The following is a 27,500-nucleotide window of genomic DNA, read 5'->3' on the forward strand; positions in this document are numbered from 1 at the left end:
CAACGCAGGAGGCGGCGGCACTCAGCAGCGACAGGAAGGCCCATAGCAGCCCCACGCACGTCAGGCTGGATGCCATGGCTGGCCTGAGTGAGCTCTCAGGCCCACTTTGCACAGAAAGGCGTATGTGTGTGTGTGTGTGTGTGTGTGTGTGTGTGTGTGTGTGTGTCACTCCCCCGATGGGATTTGTTTTATATTTTGCTCCCCTCCTGAGACAAAGTGACTGTGGTGTATCCGATATGGGATCTTTGAGCTTCAGATGAATTGCAATGCACAGAGTTAAAGGACATCAGGGATTGCCTAGTCCATGCTTCTACTTCCGTCCTCTTGTCCCTGGGAAGAGAGAGAGAGAGAGAGAGAGAGAGAGAGAGAGAGAGAGAGAGAGAAACCGCCTAATCTTTTAAAGCCTTCCAGAGGGTGCCTGGCAGTCATGCCAGCAGCTCTAATTCTTCTTTCGGGAGTTATCGGGCCTATGGAGCCAAATGAGGGCCAGAGCCATGAATGGCTGATCTGGGGAGTCTCCTTTGAGCTATGAGGCCCAGAGGCAGCCGGCCCTCACTAACCAGACAGCCCCCTTTCACGCTCAACAAGAAACAGAGCCGCCTGACAATGGAGGACAGGCATGCCTGACGAGGAGTGCAGGGCCAACTCTCTCTCTCTCTCTCACACAACACACACTCACTCTCTTTACCCCTTATTACCATTTTATTTATTCTATCCTTTTATAAATCTTTCACTTTCCCCTTCCTTCTCCTTCCAGTTGCCTGCATTGTTTTCTTTCCATTGGCAGCTCCCCACACACCTTTCCCCTTTTTTAACCCTCCTCATTTGCATGATTGAGCTCATCTCTCTCTCTCACTCTCTTTCTCTCTCTTTATTCTCTTTCACGCTTCGTCTGGGAGCCCTGCTGCACTCAGATCAATGTCCATATAATTGAGGGTCTCCCAAAGATTTAGCCTGCCCAGAAATTCTCCTCCGCTCTCCCTCCCTCAACCTCTCCCATTCCCCTCCCTTCTACATGCCTGAGTTTGAGTTATTTTGACATTTGACCGGCGTGTTTGTCTCTCCATCTTCAGGTCTCTCTGCAATAGATTTGCTTTTGTCACTTCCTCCCACTTGAGCTTTCCCACGCTTCCACTCGCGCCCCTTTCCCGTGGATAAAGTGAAATTGAAGGAGAAGCGCGCTGCAAAGCACGCCGGGGGCCACGCGACTAGGTCACTCCCAATTACCTTGCCGGCGCACATGTCTGTAGAGATCTTTGTCCTTTGGGTTGAAAACATCACAGACCTGACAGTACCTACCTAAGCCTGTGTGTGCACGAGTGTGCGTGTGTGTGTGTGTATGTGTGTGTGTGTGTGTGTGTGTGTGTGTGTGTGCGTGTGTGCGTGCAAGCACTTTTTTGCCTACTCAAATTCATTCGGTTGCACTGACTTCAAAGTGGCGACAAAAAAGGCCTCCAAAGCCAGAGGAGACGCGTCCGAAACCAGCGTTTGTCAACCCATCCCCAGCATGTGCTCTCATTAAACCATTTGCAGCCAATTAAAAATGCGTATCGCGCACCTTCACAGGGACATTAACAATCGCTTACATCAGCCAGGCAGCCGTCCGATACGTCTGTCGCTGCGCGTTTTGCGCGATAAAGATAAAGAAGCGGTTCTATCACTACTCTCAGACAGGAAGTCTTGTCAACATGCCGTGCTGGACGAACATCCCGTCCTGTTCCCCCGCCACGGTGTCAGATCCCATCCCGCCCCCCTTGCTAAGAGGAGACCTTAATCATCAGTGCCTGACCGCCCTGCTGTGGAGTCTACCGCAGGTACAATCAACTCGCCGACTCGCTTCGGACACACCCCGTCCTGCCAGGACGCTGCCAGGATAATCAAATGAGCAGATTAAAGTTGGAAAAGCAGCCCTTTGCGGCCTGCAGATAAAGGAGGGCCTGTCAACACCCATTTGCCTCTGTTTCGCACAGTCGTACAGTGACTGCTTAATAGCAGAGTGGTGAACCACAGTGAGTGAGTGTGTGTGTGTGTGTGTGTGTGTGTGTGTGTGTGTGTGTGTGTGTGTGTGTGTGTGTTTTGTCTGCTCACACACTGCAAGCCTCAAGTTAATGAGGGAGTGGGGAGCTCAGAAGTTTTTTGAAGTTTCCACGGGGCTACTGTGCAAAACCCTCACCTACACACACACACACACACACACACACACACACACACACACACATTCACACACATTCACACAAACACACACACACACACAAATCGCATCAAGCTGTCCTCATTCAGCAACGACCCCCCGTGGAGCAGGCTGGCAGGCTTGGACTCCCCTTTCTCAGGCACGTCCGCTGCTAGCGGGCAGAGGAGTGATGGCCAGCACCAGATCCACCCCACCCCCCCCCCGGCTCCGGTTCCACCTTTCCTTTCCCTTCCCCCCTCCCGTACCCCCAGACACCGGTGCTGTCAGCATGGCAAAGCCTCTGTGCCAGACAACCGCTGGGTGGACAGACATCAGAACAAAAGCATCTGTGCCACCCTGAAGGGCAGGAATGTATTAAACCTGGCTCTATTTACAGATCTCTCCAGTGCCAGGGTTTCATTTGAACCAGCCCCCCTCCCCAACACACACACACACACACACACACACACACACACACACACACACACACACACACCACCACCACCACCACCACCGATTGCATTGTCTTAATCCGATCTGGCAGATCCTCACAGAAGGGCATCCTGAATTACCCAAGACCCAGACGGAGCAACAAAACCCCAAACAAAGTTAGAGGAGAGTTTCAGAGGACAATGAACAGGAAAGATGTCTGTGAACCTGAACCATAACCACACACACACACACACACTCTGACCAAACCGGCTGTGCAGAGCCCAGTTTCATATCAGCTTGGACAAACTAAGTGTGATCACACCTCCACTTCTGATCATCCACACACACACACACACACACACACACACACACACACACACACACACACACACACACAGCAGCAGTAGCAGAACTGCCAAAATCCACTTCAACATACCCCCACCCCAAATCACTTCACAAGCCATACATCATCCTCTTCTCCCAATGCCCAGACCTCCAGCACTGGCCTGTCCGGCCCCCAAACTCACCTCCCACGAACTGGATGCCCCCTGCCACGCGTCCGATGGTCCGGGAGATGAGCTCGGAGATGCAGCAGCCCATGAGCGCCGTGAGACCCACCAGCAGCAGCATACCGCAGCCCACGCCCGTCACCACCGTGCAGATGCGCCACTCCAGGCTGGGGATGCCCAGGAAGGAGGCGTAGCGCCCGCACTGCTCCACCATCACTGTGGCCTGGCGCTCCTCGTCGCGCACCGGGTACGAGCAGCGGCGGAACGTGCCGAACGACACCGGTTTGTCCATCTGCTGTCCGAGCAGCCAGTAGGGCATGAAGAAGCCAACGCAGGAGGCGGCGGCACTCAGCAGCGACAGGAAGGCCCATAGCAGCCCCACGCACGTCAGGCTGGATGCCATGGCTGGCCTGAGTGAGCTCTCAGGCCCACTTTGCACAGAAAGGCGTGTGTGTGTGTGTGTGTGTGTGTGTGTGTGTGTGTGTGTGTGTGTGCACTACCGTTGGGATTTGTTTTATATTTTGCTCCCTCCTGAGACAAAAGTGACTGTGGTGTATCCGATATGGGATCTTTGAGCTTCAGATGAATTGCAATGCACAGAGTTAAAGGACATCAGGGATTGCCTCGTCCATGCTTCTACTTCCACGTCCTCTTGTCCCCTGGGAAGAGAGAGAGAGAGAGAGAGAGAGAGAGAGAGAGAGAGAGAGGAAATTGTATGAGGAGATGTATCAAATAAGTTGTGCGAAATTCTTTTAAGAATACTTAGGATATGAAAAGGAACACACTTATTTTAAAAACAAAGAGCGCTTTAATGTTGGCTTTGTGAAGGCTGGATGATTTATTCAGTCGGGGTCCATAATGGGCAAAATAACGTTATTGCCCGGTGATGCGCAAAGGCACCCAAGCAAATTAAGTCTGGGATACCAAGGGATTTTTTTTTCATAACAAGAAATATTATTAATCGTAAATTACACTGGCACGGAACAAAGGAGGGTTTTTATTACCACAGTTGTAAACCTATTACTGATGAAAATTAATCACATAAAAACACGCGACAAAAGTTATATTAAGAGCGCTAAGCACACAATCATTACCATCTATAATTTCAGACCAGGTTTCTTACAGATCGGAGTATGGCTTAAAATTTGTTTAAGAATCACCATGTTCAATGTTGGTAATATTCAGTATGTATGACTATGAAGAAATAACGCTTGTTTAGTGGAGCATCGGCACAGAAAATGCACAGTAGACTCCGGTTTTGGTGGCTGCAAACCAGGGGGCAGGCAGACAGGCAAGCGGGGACAAGTCGAACGGACATCGCACAGCTCTTACGGAAAGAATGTCACTTAGGCTACATAAATTCACATAATGTAAGAGAGCACAACATTCACACTTACGTGATCATTCGTCTCCTGCTGTGTTATTTGTGTAATCCCAATCTGATGTTTTGCATTGTGATCCGATTAATTGGTAAAAAGCGAAAACTTTTCAGTAGAGCCAACGGTGGGACTAAGTTCACGTTCTTCGAAGGAGGAGTATCGTTTTCAGTGTAAAGAATGTGGCGAGAATGCAGTGACTTTAGTCCCACGCGGTAGTGGACGCCGGAATAGAAGTTGTTCCGTGCTTCTATATCGGTCTTCTGCCCCGAATGAAAGACGGACTTCCCAATCTGCTCAGCTACGGGACCAGCTGTGCATCCACATTCCTTGTGCTGGTGAAATTGGGAAGGTTGCAGGGGGCGAGAGTGTGCGAGTGTGAGCGCACAAGGGGACCATCAATCACATAAATCTCCACCCAGGGGTTGGACTCTACTCCGCTATCATAGTGCATAATCTCTCTCTCCTCTCTCCTTTAAAGTTCATATCACCGCTATCGACCGATACATTTTAATAATCAGGCACCCATTTACCTCATCTCCGGGATATCTGAGTCTATTTGAGTCATTTTCAAGTCCCTTTACGTACCAGCATTTTTACACATAATACTATCATGTAATAACTGCGAAATAGGTGCCCCCCCACACACACACACACACACACACACACAGACACACACCACCACGCTAGCCCCTCATGGACCACCTAAACTGCTGGTGTCCCATTGATGCGCCGGCCAATGTTGTCTGGAGGGGGGAAATCAACAGAATGGAGATAAGCCTGATCGAGAAAGGGGGGTGTGCCGTAGTGTTTGTCAAGACACCTAGGGGAAAGTACGCAGCGAAGTAAAGTTTACCCAGGGAGCACGTTTGTGAATTGATTATTCACACACACTTCGTGGTGGGGAAAACTGACCTTGTGGTTCCCTTTTGCCATCTGTCCTCACGGGTGGATTAAGGGTTATGAATTCAATTCTTTCTCTCTCTCTCTCTCTCTCTCTGTCCCTTTCTTGTGTGATGCAATCATAACCCAAGGTGATATTCTGTGACTGTCAGTAGCTGCCATTCCCAATTACAAGGTCACCACTGTAGTAGCCTGAGCCCTGCATATTGTCTTTTAGCTGTTTCTGGCTCAGACTGTGAAGAGAAAGCTAGGTGGCTGTTTCTTCTAAACGTCAGGATTGAGTTAATTAATCAATGAACATTATTGTGTGTTATCTGTTAAGCAGAGATAGGCCAGGCTTAATGTGTTTTGTCCCTCTCCAATCAAGGTAGGCCTATTTGTCAAGTGTCATTTTGATGGTCTTCAGTTTTATTGCTATGCAAATAACATAGCCTTCAGTCTTCAGAACAACCAGGTAGATAGACATAGGCTAGTAGGCTACTTTATTTAAAATTGAGGATTTTTAGATAGATAGTCACGATTTAAATATTTATTTAGATATGATACTTATAATACTATTAAGATAATATTGCATCATACAAAAAGTTTGCAAATACCTTGTTTGCACTCTTCATGAGCCTAGTCTATGACAGACAGGCAAGGTTCGCGCATGCCACTTCGTTAATTGTTGATTGAAAATGTTTAATGCTCAATAAATTAGCATATTTCCATGTATATTTGCAAATGTTGGTTTGTTTTGAACAAGTTCAGCGCTGATTCCATTGTGTGGAAAGAAAACTATTCAACCCTTGTTTCACTGGGAGCATTTTTGTAGGTGCACTGATAACTTCCTTGTTGACGTTGACATGTTGGTGGTCGAGTGGTAAGCTAAAGTTAGGATGGCAGACACAAAGGTAGAGCTCGCAGGTGACAGCCCTGTAATTCAAAACAGTGGCAATGTCACTGTCCAGCCCAATAACCCTTTGTCAAGGAAGCTTAATAAAATTTTGGAAACCAGGTTGGACAATGACAAGGTAACATTACATTTTTTCTTCCACGGATGATCCATGTTAGCTCCTAGCTAGCCGTCTAGGCAGTTGACAGTTAAAAGACTTGTTAACAGACATCAAATGCATGATAATGCATTTAGTAATTTATGCATTATTGTTCTACTGTCTACGCCTAGGAATAATAATAAAAACATAATATGCATACCGCTACCGACCTAACACACCACTGCCTATTAACTTAAGCTAACGCAGCTAGCCAGCAAATGAAGCAGTTTGTAACCAACTACGGTTGGAAAAAATATTTTCCCTGGAGGTTTATAACACGATTTCTGAATACAAACTCCTGTAGAGATATGCACTACTACTGTATGGCAGATTTGAAAACATCGTATTGATTTGCAGGAGATGCTGGAAGCACTGAAAGCTCTGTCGGTGTTCTTCACTGAAAACAGTTTACGGACACGAAGAAACCTTCGAGGAGATATCGAGCGACGCAGTCTGTCAATAAATGAAGAATTTGTGCGCATATTTAAAGATGTTAAAGAGGTGAGACAAATCTTAGTTGTTTGAGGTATATGAGTATGTAACATTTTGTATTCTTTCATACAAACAAACGGGCATTTGTGGGGGTTTGAGGGCTATTTGACGTCTAGATTAGAACACTGAACATATCGGCGGTGTCGGTGGTGATGAAATACTCCAGTGTAGATTTTTTGACGTTAATCACTCCTTTGATGTATTACTATTGTCTATCCAAAGTAAAGTGCCTGTTTCGAAGTTAACCGATGGTCAAATCAACCAAAAATCCGATATTGTTTGCACCTGCAAGTGGTCCGTGATATAAGTTTGTGTGAAAGAATCATAGCCAAACCTATGTGGAAAGTGTCGGTTTCCCATCATGAGTGTTAACGTTACATGCATGGACATTCTATGACAGAGCAGAGTGACTCACAAAATGATACTCCTGTGCCTCTTGCCTACTGTCCTGCGGCACTCACCTACTGTCCCTTGCCACTGTCCCGTGCCACTCGCCTACTGTACTGCGCCACTGTTCCTAATGCCTACTCTCCCGCGCCTCTTTAACCGCACTTGCCTCCTGTCTAGCACCACTTACCACCTGTCCTGTGCCACTGTCCTATGCCACTTACCAACTTTCCCGTGCCACTTGCCAACTGTCTCGCACCACTGTCCCGTGCCAGTTGCCAACTGTCTCGCACCACTGTCCCGTGCTACTTGCCAAACGTCCCACACCAGTGTCCTGTGCCACTCGCCTACTGTTCGGCGCCATTGTACCATGCCACTTGCCAGCTATACCAACCCTAACTATGTGGAAGGTGTCGGTTTCTCATCATGAGTGTTAACATTAATATATATATATGTGTGTGTATATGCTTCAAGTAATTGTTCAGTATTATGCATGATATATGCCAAGTAAAATGTGCTGCCAGGGAAGATAAATTACAGAGCATGAATGTGTTTGCTATATGTTATTCCTATTGGTATGAGTTGCTTGTAGAATGCAAACTTTTGTCCTCATGGTCATTGGAACTGGTTGTTCCTCGTCACCTCACACAGGAGCTGGAAAGTGTGCATGAAGATGTTCAGGCTATGAGTACGTGCTGTGAAGAAATGACCAACAGATTGAAGGTGAGCTTCAATTTTCTTCACACATCAAAAGTGAAAAATAAAGTGACCCTATAGTAGCCAGAATTAAAATCTCTCACTTTGGCCTATAGGACACTGACTGGATCTGCTCCTTGTTATTTTAATTCAATAATCAAGACGTACATCCCCAACCGCCCACTGTGGTCTTCTGATGAGCGTCTGTTGTGTCGACCAGTCATAAACGCTAGGTCTAATTCAAGACTCTTTTCCTCAGTGGTTCCATGTTGGTGGAATGAGTTGCCCAGTGCTCTCCATTCCTGTGATAGTTTTGGGTTGTTTAGTGGTCTAAAGGCATATCTGTTCAACATGCACTTAGTTCTTTAAGCGCTTCTTATGCGTTATGGTTTGTATAATATTGTTTCATTTCCATTAGGCTGTTGATTAATTTGACATTATTGTTTATTATTGATATTCTCCTTAATTGTAGTCTTACCATGTTATTGTTTTTATATTATTGATTGAATGGACATTATTGTTTATTATTGCTTTTTCCCTCATTTTCATTGTTTATTTTATTAGGCTATTGATTAAATTGACATTGTTGCTTATTATTGCTATTCTCCTTATTATAGTTTGACCAACATTCTAATCTGTTCCCTGTTACATTTTAAATATTATATTGTTTTTGTATTTGTTTGTCGCTTTGGACAAAAGCATCTGCCAAATCCCATAACCATAACACTGCTTCACCATGCCTGCATCAACTCCTCCGGTTATTTTCGCTAGAGTCATAGACATTCCTCCGCTGTTACAACATTGTTATTACTCTGGCTTTGATCATGGCGTGACTCTCTTCCTGTTTGGCCTCCAGGCTTCTAAGGATCAAACTCAAGACCTGATCGTGAAAACCAACAAGCTCCAGGGCGAAAAGTGAGTTAATTATTGGAGTGTGTGGAGTTGATGCAGAGTGCACTATGAATATGTGTGTTCAAGGCAAAACTGTGGAATGCTTTATTGATTTGTTACATAACAGCTCCGACATTGAGCGAGGTATTGTTGGATTCAGGATTTTGATTTAATAATTAACTGGAACTTCAGCCATACACTAAAAGTCTGAGCGAAGAATGATTTGAAATGTTAAAATTATAATCCAGGTAATTCTTTAGATTACAATAGTTGCTTCGTCTTGCCTTTGTAAAGTCTTGCCTTTAATTGCACCAATCTTCAGATTTCTATCCTCTGGATTGCTTCATAATCATCACAACATCAGAGCAGATGGGTTAACATGAGATGCTCAATAGTTTGATCTTGAACTCAAAAAGGAAGTGGCTGAAGTCAAACAGAATAGACTATTTCTCTTGATGAATCATCACAGTGATTAAATAGCGGCACTGAATATCTAAGTACACTTCACATGTGGAAAGAGATCTTCTTAAATATTCTGCATCAAACTTGGGATATATTGAATAAATAATCAAAGAGAATGAAAAGTGCAGGAGGGCACTTTTATGTGACCTAATTTACTAACTTCCAAGCAGGATGTCATTTGAAGACAGTGGGAAAAATGAGCTTAACCTAAGCTACGTGAGGTTTCTTTTTTTTCTTTTTGTTTTTTGCAAGCCGTGCTATTTTTTGAATAATAATGAGAGGTTTTGGCCAGACTTCTGCCTCTTTCCTCTCTCAATACTCTGCACACAAAAAGCAGAGGCTATCAGGGGCTCCTGTGCAAAGAGAGAAAGAACAGCTTTAATTCTGCTCATCAACACCAATCTCCATACCTTTCTTGTCGAGAGAGAGAGATGCCGTCCTAATTAATGGCCCACCATTTCCACTCATTTGTAATCGAAGCCGCAGCCAACTTGAGATTGCCAACAAAGGCAAGTCACAGATACAGACCGGCGGTGTCCGGTGGCTCTTGAGTCTTGCCTGGGAATAAGAAAAGAAAAGAGTTGGAAAGAAAGAAAGGCCTGTTTGAAGTCACAGGCAGATGCGTGTCGATGTGCTTGATTATGACGCTTCCAAACGGGTGAGGAGGAGAAGGACTCCCCGCTTGGTGAGGAGACACAAAAGGGGCACAAAAGCGCCAAGTGATGAATTGATTCCTCTCTGACTCGCACACATGCACACTCATGTGTGTATTTTTGCGCCCCACACACACACACACACACACACACACACACACACACACACACACACACACACACACACACACACACACACACACTGTCTCCGCACGCCTCTGTGCCACACGGGAGTCTGGCTTTTTACAGCTCCTCTGGCTGGTGGGTCATTGTTGTTTATGGCCATTGAGGGACTGCCAATAAAAGTCATCTGGGTGGAATTGATTGGCGCGGGCTGGTGACGAGAGAGTGACAGCAGCGATGCACGGCAGACACGCAAGAGAAGCAGAGGGTGAGAGATGGCAAAGGGCAGGAGAATGATAGAAATACAGATGGAGGGGCAGAGAGGAAGGGGTAGGAGGGCAGAAGGAAGGCAAGAGAGAAGGATTTCAATATGGGTGAGAGATGGAGGGAGGGTGGGATGGAGGGACTGAGAGGTAAAAAAGGAAGAGGGGTAACTACTGGAATTGAGTGATGAGGGAGAGAGAGAGAGAGAATGAGGAAGTGAGAGGTGTGGAAAGAAGCTGAGTAGAAGAAAGCAAGAGAAAAAAAGAGAGGGAGAACAATGGAGGCAGAGTGGCAGGGAGACAGAGAGAACGATTGGAAGATTTAGTGAAAGACTGATTGTGGATCTTGCTCTGGTTGTTGGAGCAGTAGGGGGTTTGGTGGCGCTGTGACCTTGGCATAGCCAGAGAGAGAGAGCGAGAGAGAGTGGATGGTGGGTGGGTAGTGTGTGTTTGTGCGCGCGTGTGTGTGTGTGTGTGTGTGTGTGTGTGAGCATGAGGGAGGTGTAAGAGCTGGCACAAGGGCGAGGCTGACAGCTGTGATGTACAGTTGGCAATTCCATGCTCCACTGGCACCGACGCTGAGACCCTGCTACCAGAGAAGGTGACATCGACAAAAGGGGTGGGCGACGGCATGTACACGTATCAAGTGTGTGTGTGTGTGTGTGTGTGTGTGTATGTGTGTGTGTGGGCGGGGGGGCTTTCAAGAGAGAGGGTGGGATTGTTATGGAGGAGATGGACCAGAGAAACAACATCAGGAACTAGGACCTCACACAGTCCATTGAACTGGCCTCAATGCTGTTACAGGCACCTTTTCATGTTGACAAATGGCGAGCAGTTGTGTGTGTGTGTGTGTGTGAGAGAGAGAGAGAGCGAGCGAGCCTGTGAGAGTATACCAATGAAGAAGGTGGCACAGAATGAGAACGCTGTGAACAGGAACCTCACCAGGTGTGCTGACTTGGTGCAGGCTGTTCTGGTCATGTGCATGAGTCCTGCTTATTCGTCCATGACGTGTGTGTGTGTGTGTGTGTGTGTGCGCACACACACGTGTCGCAGCGGTGGGGAGTTGGTGCCTCCTGTTCCTCCCCTGCCCTCGTGAATTTTGTATGCCCCATCAGGGAGCCTCTCCTCACAGGTGACATTTTCATCAGCATCAAGTCCACTCATTGCTCTTGGCCAGATGGCAGCATGACCTCCATCACACTCACCCTCCTCCTCCTCTCTCTCTCTCTCTCTCTCTCTCTCTCTCAACCTTTCTCTCTTTGCCTCCTGTCCTCTGTGTCTTTCTCTCCCTCCCTCTATCATTCTCTCCCTCTGTTTATCTCTCTCTCCTCTCCCTCCCTCTATGCCTTTTCTTCCCTCTCTCTCCTTCCCTCCACCCATCCTGGTCCCTCTGTCTCGGCCCTGACCCCTCCATGCCTCCCTTAACTCCCCGAAGAGCCTCTCCAGCGGGATGTGCCGTGCGGGTCGCGACCTCCAGCAATCGACGCCTCCCTCCTGCAGGACCCCGAGCCTCTTAAATATTAACAGCCCGCAGCTGCCTCTCTCTCTCTCTCTCTCTCTCTCTCTCTCTCTCTCTCTCTCTATCTCTCTATCTCTCTGTCTCCCTCTCTCTCAGAGACTGTCGTCCCTCGCTGCCACCCCGTGGGGTCAGCCATACGGCTCTTTGCTGTCACACTCAGACATAACACACCATCAGGCTGGAGCCACTCTGACAAACACACGCAGGGACCGCCGAGACCAGCGGGGCAGCCAGGGTTACATTTCAACTACGGTGACTGTGAAGCCGTAGAGTAGACACAGTCCCGTCAGACAGGAAACAGGGAAGCCGTCAGCTATCATTTGTTATTCAATTTACTTAGATAGATGGAAGTTGTTACAGACTGTGGAGTCGTTTCAATCATTGTTGATACATTTTATTGATATGAAACAGTGAAAGCTTGTGTTGTAGCCCTACATTCATTATTTATTGTACCGTTAACATGTTCAGATCAAAAACTCAAGGTTATAATCAAATATTGTTGCTGTTATCTTAAAACTTGGGAGGTATTGAAGAAGATATAGTTTATCATCAAAGTTGTTACAAGTATGTGTGAGAAGTGGATGTTTAGATGTTAGTTTGGCAGCAGTTTTGCCATTGGCTAGGTCAAGACATAACATGATTTAAAACCTGCAATTTTCCGGATTGCCCGTCACTGTTATAAACAAAGATATTATTGTTATTGGGATGTCTAGGCGCAGGCTCGCTGCAGCACCGGAGGCAATGAAATCTCGATCTCCTTTTTTGATGGCATGACCACTTTATTTCTGATGACGCCAGCGCCGGTTCCTATTAAACATTTGGAGCACATCAGTTGCAGAAGCCTCATGTGTCAGACGCCGTTTCCCCCCTCAGAGGGAAAAGTAGCGCCCTGTCAGTTCGCTCGCCCATCACGAACACGTCACAAACGCCCGTCGGATTTGATGAGAACCAACCAGTCGTCTCCCCCTGATGTCAGGTTCAAATCACTCTGCTCTCTGATTAGTTCTTTTCCATTTCCATCCATCCATCCATCCCTTTATTTATCCATCCATCCACTCATCCATCCATCTATCAGTTTGTCAGCGTGTGCGCTGCGAGGTTTGTTAACATTAACGCCGGCGCTCCGGAAAGGTAAACAGTGAGTCTCGGGTGAAGGGCTGAACAAAAGGATGAGCAGGACACGCAAATGTCACAGTGACACCAACAAACAAGGCGTGCGAGCAGGCAGCGGTGTTTGTTCAGCACCCTCCTCACCACCACCACCACCTCCTCTCCGTCCGTCCCCTCTCCTCAGCTTTTGTTGTGGGTAAAAGACACGAGGGCTCGGCCCCCAGTGACTGGAGGACAGGGATTGTCGGCAGGAGAAAATTAGTACTGTCACTCCTTGTGTGTGCGTGTGTTGGAAAGGTGACACTATACAGCTGGCCCTGATCTGTATGCTGGGCACTGTAGGCTGCAGCCCCCAGGGCCAACTGAGCGTGCTTTGAGTTCTCTCTGCTCTTCCCCTCTCTGCCCTGAACGCCACAAAAGGTGTTTATAACTCAGCCTGCGAGGGATATGTGACAAACACTGATTCTCTCTCTCTCTCTCTGTCTCTCTCCTTCAGGATTTTCCGGATTTGTTATCATACTCTTCCGAACCCTTTATTTTCCCTCTTTCTCTCTGTCATTCCACACTGGTACTGGTACTTTACTCTCCCGCTGTGGTCAAACAGGTCTTTGAACCTGTTAGTTGCTTGGCCCACTGTTTTCTGACACGTAGTATGGGATTCCATTAGGGACATGCATGGGCTTGTCAGGGAGAATCACAGGGAAGAGGGGACGTTCGTGTGCGTGCGTGCGTGCGTGTATGTGCGCGTCTGTGTGTGTAAGGGAGAGACTGAGAGAGAGAGAAACCAGCACTGTCTGCGCTAAGATAAGTTTGTTCAGTGCAGGGATGAGTGCTTCGGGGCCAATTTCAGCATGCTTTTTAAGGGGTAATAGCCAGCCCAGATCCCTGAGCGACTGCGGTCGACATGGTTTACGGGGGGGAAGTCGGAGGCAGTCTGGGGAGCCACACCAGAGGCTCAAGTCAGCGAGGCATGAAGAGAGGAGTGGAAACTCATACATACTGGGGTCTCGCCCACTATCCCAGGGTGCTTTATTTGCGCTGCGGCTCTCTCCATCCAGCCGGGTGTCCGTTCAGCAGGGCAGCTGGAGTCGGAGAAATTCAGTGCTCAGTAGAGCGCACCGAAGAACTTGACAAAGCCATGGGCTTTTAATTGCCCACTGTTGTTTAGTTTGGGGTCATTTTCCTGCTCTCTTTCTCTTTCTCTTTCTCTATCTCTTCCTCTTTCTCTGTCACCCTCTGTCCCTTTCTAGCACTCTAACTGCAGTTCGAGGTCATTTCCTCTCTCCCTTTCTCTCTCTCTCTCTCTCTCTTTCCCTCTGTCTATCTTTCTAACCCTCCATAGCTGTGTTCCCCATGAAGACTTGTCTTGAAATCAGAGAAGCATTTCTCTCTTGTCTGATGCACTTCAAAGAGACGGCGAGGAAGCAGAGGAGAAAATATGTCGCCTGCACACATGGCTTATCGATCGTTTGGAACCTGCAAATGCCAGGTTTCCACGACACACCCACTAAGTGGTCATTAACGGACACTAACATGTCCAAGGAGAGGAGGGCTGGGCTCTTCTCTATGTAATTGTTAAGATTCTGTTGTATGAAATTTCGAAGAGTGACTGGCTGCTCTCCCTTCTGGCTTCCATTTGGATTTTTATTTGCACACAGAATGTACTTTGTGCAGTTCTGGCACGGAACAGCAGGTGCTATCTGTGACACCACAGCTCCCCAGCAGCCAAAAGTTGCTGGCAAGCTTGCGTCCAAATGCTGTTTTTTTAGCTTTTTTTTATTATTTTAAGCCTGAGCCAACAGAAAAGCTGTGGCATGGGAGGCGGTGATGTGTTTATCCGGCAGCCTGTGAAGACTAGTCACTCATAAAGATAAGGAGCCTGGCCAGATAGCAAGCGGTTCCCAGCAGAGAGCCCAGATGTGGCGGATTTGGGCCAGATAAGTGCCAGATTCTGCTGGACACCATGTCTGCCACACAGGCAAATATGAAGTTTTTTTTTCTTCCTTTTTTTAAACTAGTTGGTGCTGGCTCTTTCTGAGAGACTGAACATTAAGCACTCAGTATGGGGAAGCACATAGCCTCACGTTATCTGTTGCTGTTAATTAGGTTGGGACCTCAAAGCTATGAGAAATACACACACACACACACACACACACACACACACACACACACACACACACACACACACACACACACACACAGAAATACATTCACTGTAATTGACAGCCATTGATTAAGAAGTTTAGAATGCCCCAGTCTATTAGATTTTTGAAAATGCTCGGGAGATTTTACAAGTGTACGAGTTGATTAGTGTTTCCCCCTCTCATTGGCTGAAAGTACACAGTGATTAACCTTCCTACATCTCATTGGCTGAAAGTATACACTGGTCTGATTTGTGGCTCTCTGATGTGATTGGGGCAAGAAGGGGTCCAGATGAGAAAATAGATAAGTGGAAATATTATAGATGTTTTTTATTTTCCCCGTATTTATCTAGAGTCAAGAGTATAATTCCCTCCCTTGCCGTAAATGCGCTCGTAATTCACAAATCCATTAAAGCTATTTGATGACTACTTCGGTCTGAATAATTTGCAGTTGATGTGCAAAAGAAACGGATGGGGGATATGAATAATATGAGTCTTCAGCAAGGAGCAGAATCAGAAATGAGGCCGCTGAGCACACAGTCGGAGTCAAAGAGAGATATTAAGGTAACCTTCGCATCACAAAGGTAACCTTAATACCATTGCACTTGACATATGTGGTTTCCTCTCGTCACACAAACACATCAACGCAAATGGAGTAGACAAATCTGAAGCCCATTCCATGCCGATCAGGCCCTCTCGCCACCTCCCATATGTTTTCATTAGGCGACGGCCAAACAACCCTTGACAAGCTCCGTATGCCATTGCTAATCACGGTCGGCTTGTACTGCCGTTGGCACACAGCTTATCGTCGAGTCAGAAGTATTTTTTTGGATTAAATGACATGTCGATAATATACCCGAGACGAGTGCAATGTGTAATATGATTAAGAGCGGACCCTGTTTATAAGCATGGCATAATTAAGGCGGGCAGTAGCTCATTTGTCTTTGTTTGGTGTTCCAGAATTGAGTTGTCAGAGAGTAATTGTGTTTCCTGATGTAGTCACAGGCAACTGTTTTGATATCATTACCAGAGAGGGCTGTTTTCCATTTGGTCTTCCACCCAAACACAGGGTGGTGTGAGAATATTCGCTTACACCTTAGGCATCCCATCTAACGCAGACTCGCTCACACGCACAAAATATGCACGCACATACACTTTACAGGTGGCCAAGGGGAACTGTCTAGTAGATTTACGCTCAACAGTGTGAGATATCTGCCCTCTCCCTCATCACCCTGGGCTGTGAGTTATTCATCAGCTCTAACGTGCCTCCTGGAGTCAGCCTCCACAGGGGGCCTCGCATAGGGAAGAGTGGGGAGTAGGTTACGTCAAACTGATCCAGCATCAGGTCTCCAGGCCAGAGGCTCTTACCGTGGAAGAGAGGGAACGTGTAGGTGTATTTGATACCTGTTGCATAGAGGAAGCCATTGTTATTAGGAGGGCCACAGGTGATATGGAGAGGCGAGGTGTGGGTGTGTGTGCCTGTGCCTGTGTGTGACCTGTGTGTATGTGTTTTGAATGAGCTACATTCACTAGATTGTGCCTGTATTGCGGGCTCCAGACTTTCAATATCCACCATGTGACCCCTGAAACATGAGAAATAAGGCCGTGTGTCAGGGAACAAAAGACAAACTACATGAATAATACGTCCCTATCCTTCCTCCAAAACATGTGAACACACACATATACTATCATACAAACACACACACACACACACACCAAATGTTAAGAAGAATGGAAAAGTTTCTGACTAACAAAACAATAGGTAGCCCCCCACCCCCACCCCATCGCCAGCAAGACAATCTACTGATAATGGTATGGCAGTGCATTGAGCTTGTGCTGTAAGTTTATTCATTGCTGACATGCGCCGGGAGTGTGATGGGAATTCCAACGAGGCTGACAGAGCGGACTTGAGGAAGCGAAGAGGGGTGTGTTTGGACTGCGTGCTCGTGGGACCCGCCTGAAGGCTAATTGAACAGCACTGACTAATGACTTGTGAGGTAGAACAGGCTCCTATATGGCGGCGTGTGCTAGTTAGGCGGCTTCCCTTATCACTTTCGCTTAAGAAATACCTCAACGGCCCCATGGACTTCGGAGCAAATTGCATCACGTACAGCTTAAGTGAACCAGTAATATGTATGTTTGCACACACACACACACACACACACACACAAACCACAAACAGACAGATACATGCCCACTCTCATACCACATACCGTGAGACAAGCACACTCACAGTATTTTCTCACAGAAAATACAGCACAGTACAGCAGGGGAATGTGTCACCCACGTCGTAATGATGTGCAGATGGTTGTGTGCATTTGTGTGTGTGTGTGTGTGTGTGTGTGTGTGCGTGCGTGCGTGCGTGCGTGCTGCTGTGGCGGAGTTTGCAGCTCCCCTTAGATCTCCCCCACGTCCTGTCCTGTGGCGAGTGAATCACACGCTGATTCAAAGGAAAGGCTAAGAAGCACCCGAGTGGGCTGACACGGTTTGTCTACATCTGCTGACGAGGGGAGGAGTGAGTTTACGTTGATTGCGAGGGGGCACAGGTCCAGCTCTGCTGACTGACCCCCGCGTATCTCTGAGACCAGATGTCTTTCAGCTGTATGTGTGTGAAGGCCAGGGAAACACATGAGCGGGAGGGGAAGGCTCTGTCAGACAGCCACCCATCTGAGTGCCTCCCTCACACTAGAGCAACATGGCGTTCTTCATCTTATCAACAACTTTGGCCTGTTTCGTTTCGGCTCCAAAAGAGAGAGCCCAGGTGTGTGTGTGTGTGTGTGTGTGTGTGTGTGTGTGTGTGTGTGTGTGGGAAACCTTCAAAGGTCTTGTTGCCTCTGCTTGAGTAAGCCGTGCGCTGACACACGGGCTCAGTGCCGAGCCCTCACTCACACCAAAAGCATATGCCGAGATCCGACAGCAGGGAGAGGGGAGGAATGAGAAGTATGGAAGAGGAGGGAATATTTTTTTTTTTTTCTCTGTGTCTTTTTTTAAAGAAGTGTAGAAGTGAAAGGAAGGGGCCCTTGTATGGTATGGGCCGGGGGTTGTTTTGTGTGTGTCAGGGGGCTGCACTGTGAGTTCTCGCCTGGAGGAGTGCTGTTGCCATGGCCACTATTGTAGCGCCGAGGCAGCGGCTGATGTAGGTGATGACAGATGTGCCTCTATCTCTGGAGGTTCCAGAGGCCCCCTCGCTCCCGCTCCCGCTTGTGTACAGCACGCTTCTTTCTATCTTCCTCTTCTCTTTCTCTCCCTCTCTCTTTCTTTTCTCCTTTAATCATTTTTTTCCTGTTTCTGTCCTGTCTCCCTTTGCCTCCTCTCTTCCCTGCGTTATCTCCTCTCTCTCTCTCTCTCTCTCTCTGTTTTTCTCTCTTAGTTTTTTTGTTGTGTGATGCACCTCTCCCCCGCCCTGTTGATTTATTTATTCTTCTCTCTCTCTCTCTCTCTCCCTGTCTCTTTCTCTTTCCTTGGTTTCTCTTGCCTCCCTTTCTCTCGTTCTCCTCTGTGTGACTGATATCCCGCTCTGAACATTATAATCTCCAGTTTAGCCAGGTAGTGCACAGAATCTAAATGTGGCCAAGTCAACCATAGCAGGGGAGCGTGGCTGCCACCTAGTGACTTGTAAATGTGCATACACATACACACACGCACACACACACGCACATACGCACGTACACTTATATTAATGTACACATGCATTTATATTCCTGAAATGCGCTGGTGCACCATTATTAAATCCATTCACACACAAATGTGAATTATTAATGCGATTAACCCGTTCTGTTTCTCTCCACATAAGTAGCTCACACCCTAAATGCCTTCCTGGTGTGGAAGAGTGGTCCAACAGAGTGACTGTTGGTATTGATGTGTTCAGACATAAAGCTTTTCCTAATCATTGGCTCTCTCTTTTTATCTGTTTTCTCTCTCTCTCTCTCTTTCTCTCTTTCTCTCTTTCTCTCTCCCTTTATCTTTCTCTCTCTCTCTTTCACTCTGTCTCACTCTCTCACAGTCATCGTCTTGAGGTGCGGGCCCAGGTGGCTCAGGCGTTCCTCGGCAAGTTCCAGTTGTCCAGCGAGGAGATGGCCACACTCCGCACAGCCAGAGACGGACCAGTCACTGAGGTACCTGATAATACTGACACCCTCCATCTCACCCACACACCTGTCTATCTCCATCAATCTCATCACACGATCTCTTCAACTTGTCAGTTTATCAGACAACAACCACCTTACAGAAGCTGATAATCATTATAAGACATCACCTTCATTGCCACAACAACCCACAAACCCAGACAAACAAAAGTATCAGATATAATACTTCCCTCCCACATCCTCAAACATCTTAATTCCACCAGACATGATTCATCACCATGACCACATTACAAACCCTATCCTCATCCAGCATCGTGATAGACACTTTTAAATATACTTCCACCCCAATCAAAAAATAGAAAAAGAGAACAAAACATCCTACGGCAGCATCTCTGTTCGTGGCTGTGTAACACGACTTCTCTGTTAGCTAAATGCCGGTCGCCCGCCTACATACTCGCAAGATGAACAGTCAGATCCATTAGGGTGGTGCTAGCACAATTGCAGTGGGCCTTAATGGAGTGTGGGGTTACACGGAGGTGTCTGTGCAAACCCTCACTCTCTCTGTCAATCAGAGTGAGATTTAATGAGGAAATTGGCTGAAATTAGAGTGCTGTCGTATTTGGTAAGTAATTTTTTTATACATATCAGTGTTTCCGTTTTCCGGTAATTGCCGGACATTGGCCGGAAAAAAAATGAAATGTGTCCGGTCAAATTGTCCAATTGAAATAATCCCGTCCCCCTAACACAATCTGGATTTGGGAATAAGACTAAAATGTAGGCCTATACCAAAGCAAAAATACACTGTCCTTTGGCTATGTTTTAAAGGAACCGGCTGTTAAAGTTATTAAACGACACGCATATGCTGCATTTCAAATAAAGCGCAAGCCTAAACGTTTGTTATAAACAACGAACGAATGAGTTAGACGGTTCAAACATGGCCAGGCCCAGGCAAACTAGCCTTAAAAGCTTTTTTTAGAGGCCAGACGCGACGGATGATGGTGAATCGGTAATGCCTGAAGCCTCAGATGTCTGGTCAGCTCCACCACAGAGAAAAAGTCGAAGTGTCGGCGTATCGGTCGGAATCAGTGACGTTGGAAGTGGATGTGCGGGGGGTGTGGCCAGACCAAGACACTTGTCATTTGACTAAGCGATAATAGGATATCTGACAGGCATATCATCAAAATTAGTCCATGGGCCAGATGAGATGTCAGTACCACTCAAGGTGGCAAAGGTTGCTTATACTTTTTGAAAAGATAGTAGTATCTAGTAGTAAGATAGTCTGTAGTTTGCATTTTTGTATGATAACCCTCCTGGAGTCACAGCTAAATTAGTGTTATCAGCTGTTAAAGTTACCCTCCCCCATTGAAAAAATATGTTTTTGACGCAAGTGACTATCTTGCTATTGGACTTTGTTAAAGACATATTTGCATATTTGATTTTGTTATGTTTGGTATCATTTTAAAGAGGACAATCTGAGCTTTTATTAAAGTTCTGAACACTTTGGACAAATACAGCAAACCCTGGAGCTCTTTAAACTTTTAATCATGACTCTAATTATTCAGAAAATGTATAATTTATCCATATTATCTCATTCTGAGGTGGTGATTTTCAGCTTTATATCAGGCATGGCGAAGAAAGATAGTTTTGCCAACCTCTGAGATTTCTTTTAATTTATGCTCAACCATCTTCTGGGCTTTATGATTTTGTAGTTTATTTTGCTATTGCTGGCCCTGTCAATACTGTCTGTATTACCACCATTGTGACATACTACCACTTTTATTTGATCTGAGCTTCAGACAGTATGCTTGTTTGTGTGAGGCCAAAACAAGTGCTTGTACATAATTTCTTGTCCATTAAGGAGTTGAGACCAGACCAGGGTCAAACCGGAAACCAAATCGGATCGGGCCAATGAGGGGCTATCAGAATCACTTCATGCCAGCCTCTACTCACTCTCTCCAACATCGCTGGGATCAATGCCTTCAGGGGGAAAGCATACAGCATTCGTGTGCCAGAGCATCCACTCCCAGCAGAGCATTGCTTTTGGTCGGGGAAAACCACTTCACACAGTGTATCGTCTCACGCGAGGCAAAGAGATCGACATGAGCTTTCCCGAAGGGCTGCCACACCCCCTCCACCACCTGTGGGTGAAGACGCCACTCCCAATGTGATAGGGTAGCCTGGTCCAATGTACAGAGTCTGGCCACTTTCCATTGCCAAGCGTTAACTTCCTTGAATGTGGGTACTCTGTTGAAGTTTAAAACTATTGGGTTTGCCCAGAGCCACTCTGGATCTGCCATAACCAATCGCTAACATTTGGTCGTATGTCATGCTTAAACTAGCGCACTGTTTGCTGATTGGACCTGCACATTTTTGGCCGGAGAAAACCCGTGAATATACCGCAGACCCAGGCGACTTGCTGAAGGGAAATGAAAATTGAGCGGATGTACGTAGGAGGGCGGAGCTAGGCTAGTGATTGGGGGCCCCTCGTGAGCATATTTGCCACCCTGTTCTGTTCTTACGGAACATGAACTGCGTGGACTGAGTGGAGGTGACACCTCGCCCATAACAGCAACCTTTTTGCCAGACCGCATAGCAAATGCCACCTTGGCGATTTGTATAGGCTACAGTCGCTGTATTGTCTGACCTCACCAACACATCACGCCCTGCGATTAGCCGGCGAAAATGCTTGAGTGCTAGATACACCGTTAAAGGTTCCAGCGCATTTATGTGAGGCCGCTGCAGCTGCTCACTCCTCGGACCGCTCGCCCCTCGAACACCACTCCCCAACCTAGGAGGGAGGCATCCGCCCTGCTGCAGGAAACTATTCCTCTGGGAATGACTGTCCGATCTTGGCTGCTGCAGCTGCGGGCGCTGCCTGCGCCTCTGTGTCTGCTGATGTACTGCCATCGGAGCTAGTGGGGGGGCGGGACTGGAGATCACCTTGGGGCAGGAATGTCTTGAGCGCCACAGCGCTATTTTGCGGCACCTCAAAATGCTCCCTCATACTCTGCATCGTCCGAACAATCCGAAGGGGGAGATAGGCGCATCCAGCAATGGAGTCTCGGGTAGCTGTCCGGTAGCTGGGACAGCGTGAGCCACAGATGGCGTACCAGCCCCACCAAATGGCCCATTGCTCTGCCCTGTGCCAGGGCTGTGTACTTCGAGGACCGCAAGTCCAGGTCCAGCGCTCTCCTCCATACAGGGAGTGGAGTCAGAGCTTCGTCTTCCTCCGCAGCCAGCCTCATGCTCTCCCCGGCGTACAGGAGGCCTGCAGGAAGGCTGTGGTGTTGAAGCCTTAGACGCCTGACCGGCAGTGGCCCTGCGCGGTTTAGATGGCTTAGATGATGCTCCCTGGGGGGCGAGGTAGGCAGCCAGCGCCTCCTCCACCTTGGGCAGGTGGATCAGCCCCTGCTACTCTGCAAAGAGAAAGGCCCGAAGCCCTGGAAAGGTGATCGCGCTGAATAGGGTTTCCCCCAAAAGCGCATCGTCCCCTACACTCTCCTCCGGGTTCTGCTCCAGCAAGCTACTCTCGGAGGCCACGAGGGACACCTGGTCATCATCATGAGACCCCAGAGAGCTTCCTGGGGAGGCCGCAGCGGGGGACTCTGCAGCCAGCCTGACCGGCAAATTCGCCTCCCCCTGCTTGACCAGCAGCCGCTCAGGAAATGCGAGTGGCTCCCCGAGAGAGGCGGGCTGGGAGGGGGGCCGTTGGCTTCCATCTCCTCAAGCAAGCGAGCCCGGGAGAGGACAGCCTTTGGCCCCAGCCTCTTGCAATGCGAGCAGATTTGTGGGACCGCCAACTCTGTCTGGGCGTGAGATATACCCAGACAGCTTATGCAAATGGAATGTGGGTCCAGGAACTGCCCACACCCCTGGACACACCGCTTCATTTGGGCGGCCTCGGACATACTTATGCAGGCTAAAGAAGAAAAATCTAATGTGCATAGGCTAATACTTGAAGTAGTCACGTAAGTGCGCATAGGCCTACTTGAAGCTGACCTACAGTATTTGTATGTGTGCTTCAAATAAACACATTTATCTGTTTTCAATGTTATATAGCAGAATTACTTGGCTATGGAACACAAATCTTGTTTGCGTTGGAGAGAGCATGCACAAACTTAGGCTTTATGGTACCAGCCAATTCAGTAACTCAAGACTTCAAGGCCATCATATACAATGTTTTTAAACAACAAACAAAATACTAACATAACAGTGAAGTGGTTCATTTTTTTATGGTTAATTTTTCAAAAAGCATCTCCCCTGTCCGAATGGCAGGTGCCTTTTGTGGGATACGCACCTGCTAACTACAGTCCATCAAACGTCATCTCATGACATCTCATCTGGCCCATGGACTAAATGTCCGGAAAAGGAAACATCTGCCAGTCACTTTGACCGGCACAATTTTTTAAAAAAAAATTATGTTTTCCCCTTGCAGGACTTTTTCAAGGCATTGAATCGGGTGAAGCAAATCCATGAAGATGTCAAGGTTCTCCTGCGGACCAACCAGCAGACAGCAGGGTGAGACGCAAACTCAAACACTCACCTAAAAACATACACACACAGACACAGACACAGACACAGACACAGACACAGGTGCTCAAGCACACGCACACACAACCTCACACACACACACAGCTGCGTTCATACACACACACACACACGTTCACCCTCACACCAACATGTTACACACCCACAAATGAGCACACGTTCACCCCAAATCCATTATGCACTCCTACAGCTGTGCGTCATTCTCACTGTCAGGTTGCTATTAGTGAAGTGAAATGACTTTCCCCCCCGTGAAACGCCCCTAACTCCCACCACCCCTAAAAATGACATTGCCAGTGTCATTTTGAATCATCTGACTTTTTTTTGTGTGGCGTTCATCCTCGATAAGCGTGACGGGTATCACAGTATGTGATGAAACTACATATTAGGCACAATTAAGTGAGGAGCGGACTTTTTTCCTGAGTTACCTCTTCAAAGGATGTCAATCTGCCACAGAAACACCTGCATGGAGAGAAAGACGTGTTCAAAAAGATAACTCACATTTAGTCTGGTTTGATTGAAGAAGCAAAACAAATGGGATGGTTGCCTTACGTGTCTGCTTAAGGAAATGTTGCACAAAAACCTTTTGTGCTACATGAAACGTGATGTTAGTGTAATCCAATTTCATTTAGTCGAATGTAGCTTAACTTTATACTTAAAGGAGAATTCCGGACATTTTTCACATAGATCTCCCTTTCTCTGTTTACTAAAAGCACTCGGAGTTGTCCTTTAATCTTCTTATATACAGACTAGACATTATTAGCTTTTTACCTTTACATGTTTCAGCTGCTGACTCCCTGCATCTATCCTCATGTGATATCATGTGTGAGTTTTCTACTCTGAACATTATGTACAGTGTGATGTAAGTGTAGTGAATTATAGGCACATTGAGGTTAGAACCAGAGATGTACTGGAAGCTTGATTGGACATGGTATCATCAAAACACTAAGAATTATTTCTTCAATACCAAATACCAAATCGATATAAACAGTACCAAAATGATGATACATTAAAACAGAGAAACATTCTGTTAGCCAGAGCAGCCCGTTTGTGCTCTTTCACAATGAAGACTAGTGAACTGCTGTCAGTCATGTTTAATTCAGTTCAGTTCAGGTAAAAATATGATGCACTGCAAACCAACCAGGCTGAATTCTGTGCTGTGAGTGTTGTGTGCTTTGTGTGGTTTGATGAAGTTATTATGTTCCGATTAGAATTACTCATACAGTATAAACACCTTGATCAACACCTTTAATCAGAATGAATAAGCCATGTATACGGTCAATTGGAAAAATTCTAAAGCGCTTCAGAGCGGAATAGAATGTACCCCATGTAAACAGCACACATTTTTCTGTCAGAATAGTTTAATCGGAATGGCAAAAAAAATTAAATGTAAACCCACCTAGTGTGTATTAGGGTTGCAGCGCTGTTGTGCTTTGTGTCTTGTGGGAAAGTGTGAAGTGGTGTGTGTGTGTGTGTTTGTGTTTAAGTGTTGTTGTGTTGTGTGTGCAGGCTGGAGATCATGGAGCAGATGGCTGTGTTGCAAGAGGCATCCTACGAGCAGCTCTACCGCTGGGCCCAGAGTGAGTACCGATAGACACACACACACACACACACACACACACACACACACACACACACACACACTCACACAAAGCTGCTCACTCCCACACATGTATGCAGTAATGTCCACTCACCTACTGGCTCTCCCACACACACCCCTGCTCGTGATTCACATGCTGTCCCACCCTCATGGCATTTGGAAGCAGTTCGTCTCTCTCATATACAGAGACATAGAGACATGGTTTACATCGCACTGGCTTTTTGTGAACGTAAGATGAAGTGATGGAGTGATGGAGCTACTCATGGAATTCATTTTCAAATTGTTGTTAGCTTTTAAACTCTTCTTGCCAAAATAAAATAAGATAAATATTATCCTATGAAGGCTTTATAGTGTATACATTATAGCAAAAATGTATTTGTAGTGTTATTTGTTGGCTGCATATAAAAATGGAATTACACAAAATGGCTTCAGTGTAATTTCAGTGACACCCTCAGTCTCTTTGCATTATAGAAATGTCTGGGTCAGCATGTTAGTGAGTGTGGGGAGGGGGCCTGGTGAAGGAATAGTGAACATGGATATGCACTGAATACTGATGTGCCTCAATGCAGATTGCACATTAGAAAAGCATTTGCTCTCATTTTCCCTTTCCACTCTCTCTCTCTCTCTCTCTCTCTCTCTCTCTCTTCACTTCTCTTCCTCTCTCTGGCCTCCTAATTCCTCCTTTTACTCTCCTTCACTGCTCCCTCCCTCCACTCCTCCATCTCTCCATTCCTCCCTCTGTAGACGAGTGCAGGGGCTTGACCCAGGAGTCGTGTGACATCACCCCTGTGCTGAGTCAGGCCATGGAGGCGCTACAGGATCGGCCCGTCCTTTACAAGTAAGTAACCATGCACGCGCGCGCACACACACACACACACACACATGCACACGCACGCACACGCACACACACGCACACACACACGCGCACACACACGCACACACACGCGCACACACACGCGCACACACACACGCACACAGGCGCACACACACAGGCACACACACACACACACACACACACACACACACACACACACACACACATGCATTCACACACACACACACACACACACACACACACACACACACACACACACACACACACACACACACACACACACACACACACACACACACACACACACACACACACACACACACACACACACCTGCATATAAAATGGAATTACACAAAAAATGGCTTCAGTGTAATTTCAGTGACACCTCAGTCTCTTTGCATTATAGAAATGTTCTGGGTCAGGCATGTTAGTGAGTGTGGGGAGGGGCTCAGGAAGGAATAGTGAACATGGATATGCACTGAATACTGATGTGCCTCAATGCAGATTGCACATTAGAAAAAGCATTTGCTCTCATTTTCCTTTCCACTATCTCTCTCTCTCTCTCTCTCTCTCTCTCTCTCTCTTCACTTCTCTTCCCTCTCTCTGGCCTCCCCTAATTCCTCCTTTTACTCTCCTTCACTGCTCCCCCCTCCACTCCTCCATCTCTCCATTCCTCCCTCTGTAGACTCCAGTGCAGGGGCTTGACCCAGGAGGGTGTGACATCACCCCCCTGTGCTGAGTCAGGCCATGGAGGCGCCAGGATCGGGCCAGGTCTTTTACAAGTAAGTAACCATGCACCTACAAGACACACACACACACACACACACATGCACACGCACCTACACGCACACACACCTGCACCACCACCTGCCATTTGCACACATCGCCAAGCGACACACATGGCGCACACAGGCGCCACACACACACCTGCACACAGGCGCACACACACACGCACACAGGCGCACACACACACACACACACACACACACACACACACACACACACACATGCATTCACACACACACACACACACACACACACACACACACACACACACACACACACACACACACACACACACACACACACACACACTCATTGACTCTGACACAGGCCTATCCATTTCAAGTGAGTAACCACACATGCAGTCACCCACTGATGTCCCCCACCCACACATAGTCAAATATAGTCACCACATTGTGCCTCTATTTTTTTTATGAGTGAGTAATCACACACACACACACACACACAATTTACTTCTTTGAGCATAATT

At 47.1% G+C, this 27,500-nt stretch overlaps 3 protein-coding genes across 3 annotated transcripts in view; 1 reads left to right on the top strand and 2 right to left on the bottom strand.

The window, feature by feature from the left end:
- The window catches only part of LOC125308817 (LHFPL tetraspan subfamily member 6 protein-like), a 51,674-nt gene extending 51,514 nt beyond the window's left edge, over positions 1-160 (bottom strand). The window contains 1 exon segment of the mRNA XM_048265424.1: positions 1-160. This exon segment is cut by the window's left edge and continues 47 nt beyond it. Coding sequence (XP_048121381.1) covers positions 1-76 — 76 coding nt within the window. The 5' untranslated portion in view covers positions 77-160.
- Positions 161-3,055: 2,895 nt separating this feature from the next.
- Positions 3,056-5,017, bottom strand: LOC125308650 (LHFPL tetraspan subfamily member 6 protein-like). Its single transcript, XM_048265213.1, has 2 exons — positions 4,509-5,017; positions 3,056-3,770 (listed from the first exon to the last, which is right to left on the bottom strand). Exon 2 carries the CDS (start codon positions 3,512-3,514, stop codon positions 3,056-3,058), a length of 459 nt encoding a protein of 152 aa, XP_048121170.1. The 5' UTR covers positions 3,515-3,770; positions 4,509-5,017.
- A 1,213-nt stretch (positions 5,018-6,230) lies between these two features.
- Positions 6,231-27,500, top strand: part of cog6 (component of oligomeric golgi complex 6) — a 50,618-nt gene continuing 29,348 nt past the window's right edge. The window contains exons 1-8 of the mRNA XM_048264352.1: positions 6,231-6,403; positions 6,782-6,925; positions 7,955-8,026; positions 8,856-8,914; positions 19,165-19,276; positions 23,682-23,764; positions 25,301-25,371; positions 26,136-26,229. Of these exons, the coding sequence (XP_048120309.1) occupies positions 6,269-6,403; positions 6,782-6,925; positions 7,955-8,026; positions 8,856-8,914; positions 19,165-19,276; positions 23,682-23,764; positions 25,301-25,371; positions 26,136-26,229 (770 nt within the window). The 5' untranslated portion in view covers positions 6,231-6,268. The remainder of the gene's footprint in view (positions 6,404-6,781; positions 6,926-7,954; positions 8,027-8,855; positions 8,915-19,164; positions 19,277-23,681; positions 23,765-25,300; positions 25,372-26,135; positions 26,230-27,500) is intronic.

The sequence above is a fragment of the Alosa alosa genome, chromosome 15, assembly GCF_017589495.1.
Source record: "Alosa alosa isolate M-15738 ecotype Scorff River chromosome 15, AALO_Geno_1.1, whole genome shotgun sequence".
Classification (NCBI taxonomy): Eukaryota; Metazoa; Chordata; class Actinopteri; order Clupeiformes; family Clupeidae; genus Alosa; species Alosa alosa.